Source organism: Lingula anatina, chromosome 2, assembly GCF_051362555.1.
Source record: "Lingula anatina isolate TDL-2025a chromosome 2, LinAna3.0, whole genome shotgun sequence".
Lineage (NCBI taxonomy): Eukaryota > Metazoa > Brachiopoda > Lingulata > Lingulida > Lingulidae > Lingula > Lingula anatina.
Genome location: NC_141768.1, coordinates 30,566,583 through 30,576,818, shown reverse-complemented (window position 1 = coordinate 30,576,818; position 10,236 = coordinate 30,566,583). Strand labels below are relative to the sequence as shown.

General features: G+C 37.6%; 1 protein-coding gene across 1 annotated transcript; it reads right to left on the bottom strand.

Moving 5' to 3' along the window:
- On the bottom strand, positions 1 to 5,753 carry LOC106180407 (putative DMBT1-like protein). Its single transcript, XM_087003424.1, has 3 exons — positions 5,173 to 5,753; positions 4,651 to 4,866; positions 1 to 1,732 (listed from the first exon to the last, which is right to left on the bottom strand). The coding sequence occupies exons 1-3, from the start codon at positions 5,582 to 5,584 to the stop codon at positions 1,689 to 1,691; spliced, it is 672 nt and encodes a 223-aa protein (XP_086859550.1). The 5' UTR covers positions 5,585 to 5,753; the 3' UTR covers positions 1 to 1,688.
- Between the last annotated feature and the right edge of the window lie 4,483 nt (positions 5,754 to 10,236).

Below are 10,236 nucleotides of genomic sequence, written 5' to 3'. Positions count from 1 at the left end.
TTCAATGTATTCCAATAATGTAACCACAATTGTTGATGTCACAATGTTGATGTCACAATGCTCAATGTATTCCCATAATGCAGTTGCAATTGTTGATGTCACAATGTTCAATGTATTCCCATAATGCAGTTGCAATTGTTGATGTCACAATGCTCAATGTATTCCCATAATGCAGTTGCAATTGTTGATGTCACAATGTTCAATGTATTCCCATAATGCAGTTGCAATTGTAGATGTCACAATGTTCAATGTAATTTCCATAATGCAGTTGCAATTGTTGATGTCACAATCCTTAATGTATTACCATAATGCAACTGCAATTGTTGATGTCACAATACTCAATGTATTCCCATAATACAACAGCAATTGTTGATGTCACAATGCTCAATGTATTCCAATAATGTAACCACAATTGTTGATGTCACAATGTTCAATGTATTCCAATAATGTAACCACAATTGTTGATGTCACAATGTTCAATGTATTCCAATAATGTAACCACAATTGTTGATGTCACAATGTTGATGTCACAATGCTCAATGTATTCCCATAATGCAGTTGCAATTGTTGATGTCACAATGTTCAATGTATTCCCATAATGCAGTTGCAATTGTTGATGTCACAATGTTCAATGTATTCCCATAATGCAGTTGCAATTGTTGATGTCACAATGTTCAATGTATTCCAATAATGTAACCACAATTGTTGATGTCACAATGTTCAATGTATTCCAATAATGTAACCACAATTGTTGATGTCACAATGTTGATGTCACAATGCTCAATGTATTCCCATAATGCAGTTGCAATTGTTGATGTCACAATGTTCAATGTATTCCCATAATGCAGTTGCAATTGTTGATGTCACAATGTTCAATGTATTCCCATAATGCAGTTGCAATTGTTGATGTCACAATGTTCAATGTATTCCAATAATGTAACCACAATTGTTGATGTCACAATGTTCAATGTATTCCAATAATGTAACCACAATTGTTGATGTCACAATGTTCAATGTATTCCAATAATGTAACCACAATTGTTGATGTCACAATGTTGATGTCACAATGCTCAATGTATTCCCATAATGCAGTTGCAATTGTTGATGTCACAATGTTCAATGTATTCCCATAATGCAGTTGCAATTGTTGATGTCACAATGCTCAATGTATTCCCATAATGCAGTTGCAATTGTTGATGTCACAATGCTCAATGTATTCCCATAATGCAGTTGCAATTGCTGATGTCACAATGCTCAATGTATTCCCATAATGCAGTTGCAATTGCTGATGTCACAATGCTCAATGTATTCCCATAATGCAGTTGCAATTGTTGATGTCACAATGCTCAATGTATTCCCATAATGCAGTTGCAATTGTTGACGTCACAATGCTCAATGTATTCCCATAATGCAAATGCAATTGTTGATGACACAATGCTCAATGTATTCCCATAATGCAACTGCAATTATTGATGTCACAATGTTCAATGTCTTCCCATAATGCAAATGCAATTGTTGATGACACAATGCTCAATGTATTCCCATAAAGCAACTGCAACTGGTTGAATTGAACCGAGATTAAATTACTGTGGCCCTGCTGAAACGATGTGTAGGGAGGCATTTAAGAGGTGGAGAGACTATAACAGGATGAAGCAGTCTTCCTTTCATGTAGGTCCGCCATATTTAGGTCATGGTCTGGCTAGCACTGGGCTCTTCTCGTTCTGAATGGTCCCTATGTATAATACAACATCAATTAAACTGTCATCAAGTAAGCAACAGTTGAAATCACAATTTCCAATGTCTTTCCATTAAAAACAGCAATTATTGTTATTTAAATGTTCATTCTTTTAACACAACAAGAGAAACCAATGTGAGGCAAAGTTCTATCTGGTGTTATGCGGTGGTAAAGTTACCAAAATGATTTTCTTCGATCCCTCATAACTTTGACCCATTCATTGTATGTATGTTGCATTATATGTTGTGTAATGTATGTATATGACAAACATTAAAATAGGATATATGAACTGCAGAGGTTTAATTAGCAAGAACCAAGTTCAAAGAAGAGATATTTGATTTTTGTTTGAGAAAGTATAACATTGCTTAACTGAATGACAAGCATTATGAAAACAAGGCAGCAAAGCTGTTAAATATACTGCCATAAAGCAGATAATAATAATAATTCAACAATGTACAAAACAGGTTTGTTGTCAATTTTCATGTAATATTACTTTGTTTGCCAGCAAAATCACAATCACTTTTCCACAATGTGCACAAGTAAATAAAGGGATAACCATGCTTATACCACACTAGACAATGGTTCACCTATCCTTTCCAACATGTAAAGTTACCTGGTGGTCCACTGACTAAGGTCATTAACAGCGTCAGTAATTGGAGTGGATACCACATTGGTGTCAAAACACCAATGATGGTCATCCACGAAAACCTGAACCAGATCAAATAAAGGATTAATCTGGGAACCACTTGACTATCATTTGATAGGGGGCACCTTAGGAACAATTTCAGGTTGCACAGTGAAATTGCCGATACACACAGAGCACTTTTAATAGCAGGTTACTTACAGAACCAAGGGGATGAGCAGCTACCTTGGTACATGTAATCAAAATCGCCATATTTGAACCACATAGACAATATGTGGGTAGGCCATTACTCGCCAAATCAATGGCCTACATGTCCTACCACAGATTGGACAGATTTTGACCGATGGCTGGAATGTTATTCCAGATTGAACTCTAAAAACCTAACCCAAGGAATGCCTTGCCACTTGAGTGCGCTGGTAGCAGACAGAAGAGGTCAAGCGTAACAGCGATCGTTACTGTGACTAGACACTGACATGGGGGTTCTTTGTGAGGCATGTTACTCTTTTACAGAAAAAATTTGGAAAATATGGAGATCCAAAATATCTCTTTTAATTGTTGTCGTATGACGTAGAATAGGCAATGTGTTTTTGTTTGCTTCTCTGGTGAATTCCATTAATGAACTGATGTCACAATGATATCAAAGAGATAATTAAAAGTTATTAAAACACGATTTTAATCCTTATTTTCATTTATCAGTCAGCAAAATAGGAAAAAACTGATGAAAAGTGATTTGGAAAAGAATATTCCATATTAAATGTCAAGTCTGTATTTAAAAGACGATAATTTGGAAAATGGGGAGATCTAAATTCTCGTTTTTAATGTTTGTCGTGTGACATAGAATAGGCAATGCATTTTTAATTGCTTCACTGGCAAATTCAATTAATGAACTGATGTCACAATGACATAAAAGATATTAAAAGTTATAAAAACAGATTTTAATCCTTGTTTCCATTTATCAGTCAGCAAAAATAGGAAAAAACTGTGTGGCAGGAATGGTGGTCCTATAGGAATGGAAGTCCATATTATTAGTACAGGTTATGGTTAGTCGTCGTATAAGGGTAAGTATATGGGACGAATGTCACCTGTACAAAATAACGGGGAGAGGACTACGGTTCCTAACGGACTTCCATTCCTGTCAGGCCGGTACAAACTGACATTCAGCTCCTCTATATTGTTCTAACTGTAAATTGATATTACATTATCTCCATTCCTTAACTATAGATTACTAACAACAGAAAGACAGACAATAACTGTATGATACTTTATCATTTTGGTTTCCATGCAAAGACATACCCAAGGACAGGGTCACCAGCAGCTAAGGTGAACAGGGCAGGCCTTTCTTAAAGCATGTTCCATATCTGCACGGTATATATGACAGTAATATTACCTCAACCTAACATTGAATATTGCCACGAGAAACCAGGCAGAATTTATTGATACTTGTGTTGACGCCCTCTCTGCTGTTAGCAACATCCTGGATCTGCCACTATACATATTATAACAGAGCAGTATAGAAATCATGATAACCTTTTACAAACTACCTGATAAAAAATCAAATGGTCAAACTCTTACATTTCACATCGGTATATAGCTTCATGTCCTCATTGTAAGTAATGTTTAAGAACGTACCAACAACAGCTATTTGAAACCAGAATGAGTGCATGTCGCACGTGGAGTAAATGGTCCAAATTCCATCATCGGTACAACACAATACTGGTAAAACAGAAAATGATTTGTGTTGTTTTCCTTTCTAGCAGACTTGTGACCACAGTTCACTTTTTGTCTTTTTTGGTAAAAAGTTCTGTCTGACTGTCTAACTAATTAAGTTTGTCTAACTTCCCCTAGTTGTCAAGAATGTATCAAATACTGCACAAAGAGAACTTTTGCAATCACTTAAAGACACTTGTACTAGTGATATTAATACCTGAACTTACATTATATTCCATCTAATACATGTGCAAACTTTCATGTTCGAAATAAAATTGACAAATAAACAAACAAAAAAATTAGGTTAAAATAAATGTTCACATGATGTAGACACAGTCGTCTGTAAAAGTGTCGAGTTTATCTTTTCTGTGGTTAGCAGTGAAAAAATGGACCTGATTATTATAAGTTTAATTTTTTCGTGATAGATCACTCTGACAATCACCAAACAAAGAAACATCCCTGACATTGGCCTTAGGCTATTATAAAAGATAACACAATTGCAATATCATGGTTCTCAAAAGTGGTAAATACATGAATAAAGATAACAGGTAAGTAAGATACTCACAACAATTGTGTACACGGACCCCATCGTGAGGACAGTCCCAGAGGGAGCTCTCATGTCCATTGCATCTCACGTTGTTCAGAAGAATACTTCCAGTGCCACTGCCTCTGTTATATACTTTGGTACACGTTTGATATCCCAACATCCTAGCAACAACTCTGTTGTTGTTGTTGTAGTAGGAACTACCCCAGCCATTTTGACAAACGGTGCCAAAACTACCTGAAAGGAAAAAATGTTACGTACTCTTTAACAAATTTTTGTGAAAATGAATATTCCGGTTAGTAGAAAGTCAGATGGGGGCTAATAATTCAAAAAGATTAAAGAATAACGCCTGTCTGTGGTCATGGGAGGAGGGAGGGTGAGACTCTTGCATTTATAACTGATGTATTTAAATATGTGAGAAGGGATAGTAATTTCGCTTTGGCCCCTTCCCATTAGGCTCCTATGATAATTACAAAAAGAAAAAAGAAAACAAGAAAGAAAGAAATGCTCCAAAAACACAAAGACTTTCTAGACTGCAGATACCTTGGTATAAAAGTTCCAGGCGTCCATGATGAGTTTCCGTGAAGTCCCCGGCCAATCGTGCACCATCGAACCAAACGGGTGACTGCTTATCATACCTTTCAACATTGCCTGGGTCTGCAGCCGTGAAAAGTATACGTTTGTCCGGTTGTCCCACTGCCAAAAACCGTCCCTCAACGCGCACACCGACAGCCGGGCCGAATTTAACGGTAACGCCAGGTTCTACATTCAGCGTTACCCCCTGTGGTACTGTGATGGAATTGTTGACGTGGAACGGTTGCTCTGATAAACGTAACGTCATATCCGTGGTAGGCGAGATGTCTATGACAGTATAAGCATTTGAAAGCGCCGAACGAGTCCCGAAAATTATGAAAAAGACGGAGAGTACTATCCCTCCAACTCCTGTCGATTCCATGTTTCACCTTCGAGTGAGGTTATTTAATCATGCATATAGTTTATCGTTAAGGGTATACTTCCAATGAAAAGCATATCTTATCAACAAGAAGAGTTTGAAGATCAACTCTTCTTTCTTGTTCAAACGTTGGCTGACTTAGGGATCGACGCTCTGCAAATATTTAGTCAAATTTGAAACGAGACATTTCAGGAGAGTAGTTTAAAATATAGCTTTACAAGCATTGTTTTTTCCTAATGCGAAAAGGACAAACCGTTCTCTTTCAATCAGTTTAGTTGTTTTCTTCCAACCAAATGTTTTTACTTTGCCATAGCGACCTTTATATGTGTTTGCAAATGTGCACAAAATACCAACTTCCTTCTCGTTGTGCTACTGGTGTGTGTATCAGTGTATGATTATAATTTTAATTTCAATCATCAACACTCACGCCACTTAGACTTTTCTTGGCCACCCTACTCGCCAGATCTCAAAAAAAAAATTGAAATTAAAATTAGAGTTTTCACACGTTTATTTTTAATGGGGGAGGGGTGGGGGGGTATTCAATCAATCCGGAAAAACCTCATTGTTGTCTCCAATTTTTTAGGGTGATCAAAGGAATTTTCTTCTCCCCTTCCTTCTCCGGTCCCGGTCCCTTAGTGATGTATTAATCTATACTTTATAACATAATGTCCTCGGTCTAGACCAGGAAACTTGGCAGGTTCATTACTCGGTGGTTTTGATTGATAACACTAATCTAAACATAATACCCTTAATGCACTTCACCCTCCTTAAAACAGAATGATATTACAGAGGTGAAGTGTATTGTTATGATATTCGTATGAAATCCTCCTTAACGAGTGCTCAAGAACCTTTAGAGATTACATATTGAGAAATTATATTTGTACTTTGGAAGCGTTGTTTTTTTTTTCAATAAGTACACACAAAGTCCATGTATTAGCATATATTTCACTCTATCAGCCCACATAAATGTACAAGCTACATGTAGCACTTTGAAATGGGCAGTAGAGAAGATGTGTTCACAAATGGAACAAAAGCTATCTAAAATCTATCCGGGAAAGATTATCCCAAGAGTGGCTGCACGCTTCTTGGTCCATGAAAAAAATTGCTGGTCGCTTCAATTGAAGAGATTTCTTGAATTGTGGTCGGGATTTTAGCAGTACTTTAATTGTATATGACGCTCGCTCTTCAACAGAACAGGGCCCCGTAACTCGAAAGCATTGCCACCGAGCGCAAGCGTCTAGATTCCATAACTCGCCCATACTCTCCCCCTATAATACAGTGTAGCCTCTATGTGATACATGTATCGCTATTCGCAATACGCGGTGCTTTCGAGTTACGGGGCCCAGAACAGCAACCCCTCAGACCCCCCCCCCCCCCCCCCCCCCCCCCCCCCCCCCCCCCCCCCCCAAGGATGAAATTCTTCTTTTCATAATACACGAAATATATGTTGCAGGACTAACAAAACATAAATAACAACACAAACACCCCCAAAATATTTTGACATGTGTCCGCCACAACTATTCATGATGTCCCTGATAAAAAGAAGTTAATCGATAATTGAACGACGCTGCGTCCCGTTTTCACAGAAATGGAAGTCCCGGATTCCCGTATGATAATTAGTACACGTTAGGGTTAGTTGAAGTATTGGGGTTAGTATATGGGACGAATGTCACCTGTACAAAGAAATGGGGAACGGACTACTGTTCCTAGCACACTACCCATCCTGTACACTGTCATCTTTAAATAGAAATTATTTGGAAACAAGCCACTCGCATATGTTGTGCGTATAATCTTTGTAAAATTTTGTTGTAGTTTAGCGACCTCTTGTTGTGTAGATATCTGCCAAAAACTGCTGCACACTCATTTACACCAGTACATGCTGACGTATTAGTTGTAATAGGTATTAAATTGTACATAACAGGTAATCTAACTGCAGAACGCCAACTGAAGTAAATGTTATTCGTTGCACATAATACAACATTAGTCAAAAAGGTTGTCCCACCTTCAGTATCATGTGCTTTTATTCATAAATGATCACATCATAGGTGAAGATTGTTATAAATAGTGATTTTCATTCCAAATACCATAACTAACATGATTAGTCAGACAGAAAACACAAACTAGTAGTGAAGATATCAATATTTAATACCATTTATTCACATTTATTACATGTACCCCTTCAAATTCGACGTTTCACTGTTATTTTCACAGAGGTAAAGAAATGTCCACTAAATTGAAATGACACCACCAAATGTCACCAAATTTACACACATTTACCATTAGGGTGTGCTCGTTAAAGGCTCATTATTTAATAGCGTTTGTGTTTATCGCGTACTTTAATTACCTCCTGTAGGTGGCGCGGCCTGCCTTCAACAAGGGTAACAATTCTGTTTTATGGGATATTGCCCCATTCTTCCTAAAGAGCTTGGGGGAGTTGGTCCAGATTATTAAGAGGTTGGTTCTCCTTTGCATTGCACACTTCAAGTCATGCCACAGATGTTTAATAAGGGTAATAACAAGGCTCAGAGGTGGTTGTTCTATCCTCTGAACATTGGGTTTCTGCAACAAATCACTCTGCAGACGAGAGTTGTGAGCAAGTGCATTTCTACGATGACGCCTGCAGTATCCCTGAAGTCACCTCTTGCAAATGGAGTGAGATATTTGTTGAGAATGTTTCAGTGAATTGCCCCAATAACGTTCTTTTCTGGAAAGAACAATGCACTAAAACCATGGGCTTGGAATTCTTGCCAAACGTGGACTGATCTGACACCTCAGTCGATATTATCGTGCTCAAACCTTCCAAAATGCATTCTGCAACATGTCTATGGACCCTAATTTGACCATCGATGGAATACAAGAAATACATTGATTCTTCAGCAAAACCAACTTGTTCCTAGTGATGATTGACCAAGTTCTGGTAGTTCTGGGGTCACTGAACCTACCTTTCTCAACTGATACCTCATTCCATCTGCAAGAGGGTACTTCGGGGGTGATCCAGGCTTCATCATGACAGCACACTTGCACACAGTTCTCATGTGGTGAGTGATCATGATTTGTTGCAGAAACCCAATGTTCTGAGGCTGGAGAAACAATCTTTGAATCATGATAATAAACCTACTGAGCACCCGTGGCATGAATTGAAGTGTGCAATCCAAAGGAGAACCAAATCACAAATAGTCCGGACCAATTCCGCCAAGCTTTTTTAGGAAACATGGGGCAATATCCCACAAAACAGAATTGCTGCCCTTGTTGAAGGCAGTGGCGCCGTCTACAGGAGATAATTACACATGTGGCCACACATGCTAATAGACACGTGACCTTTAACGAGCATACCCTAATGCTAAATGTGTGTAAATTTGGTGACTTTCGGTGGTGTCATTTCAATTAAATGGAAATTTCTTTACCTCCTTGGAAATGACACTGGAACTTCGGATTTGAGGGGGTACATGTAATAAATGTGAATAAATGGTATTAAATATGACACGGATATCTTAACTGGTAGTTTGTATTTTCTGTACCAATAATCATGTAACTAATGGTATCTGGAATGAAAATCACTATTCATAGCAATTAACTAATGTGGTATGATCGTTTATTAATAAAAACACATAAAACTGGGGGTGGGACAACCTTTTTGACCAATGTTGTTTAGTACTACGGACTAGGCCCGACTTAAAAAACTTTATTTATCTGGGGCCTACCAAAAGTCGCATGCAGTGTATATGTGTATATAAACATCGCCATCGCCTGCGTCCGTCGTCGTCACCGTGCATATTTCACTGTTATGGCACTAAATTGATGACCATGTTTTTTTTTTTCAATTCTCAAACTTACTGGGTTATATTATGATATATTATGAGTCGCTACGAGAGAAAATAATAAAGCTTGATAAAAGCATTGATCAAATAGACCGATGATCATTAATATAAAGCGTGTTATTATAAATAGGTAAAATTTTACAGATAATTAGCTTTAGTTGTTCGGCTTCTTGATCCTAGACAACGTCTCGACGTGAATTCCCAGAGTAAAAAAATCTATCGCATGCAGGGGCTTCAAGCACAGTTATCACTGTTACATGGTACTCTTTTCTCATATAAATGAAATACAAGAAATTTGGACAGTTTTGAAATAAGTGTAACTATTTAGTACAAAAAGTTTTTAGTATTTTAAAAATTTTCTTACTATACTCCGGAGAAATTATATGAAAATGATCATATCAGCGCCCTCTATCATTTATCGTTGTCTTCACTAGCACAATATGATGATTTTCATGGACACCGTCACAATCATGATGAGACAGACTATGAGGTCAAATACTGTAGCATTAACCCTGTTGTAACTCAACTTCCTATATTCTCCCGGACCATTACATACCTGTCAATATTGACAATTGCCAGAGAGGGAGATTCCCGCGCAAGACCTACGTCCCCCACGACACACACACACACACACACACACATACACACACACAATAGTGGAAAGAAACGCCTCGGTTATAAATGTGTTGTCAGCAGTTTGCTAAAATACTTTGACTATACAAAATGATATAGAAAAATTAAATAGGCAATTAAAAAATTTATTATATTCCAATTCAAGTCTTTCAATGTTTCAAGAGTTTTACCGGCTGTTTTACAACTTGGTTGTACTAACAGCCT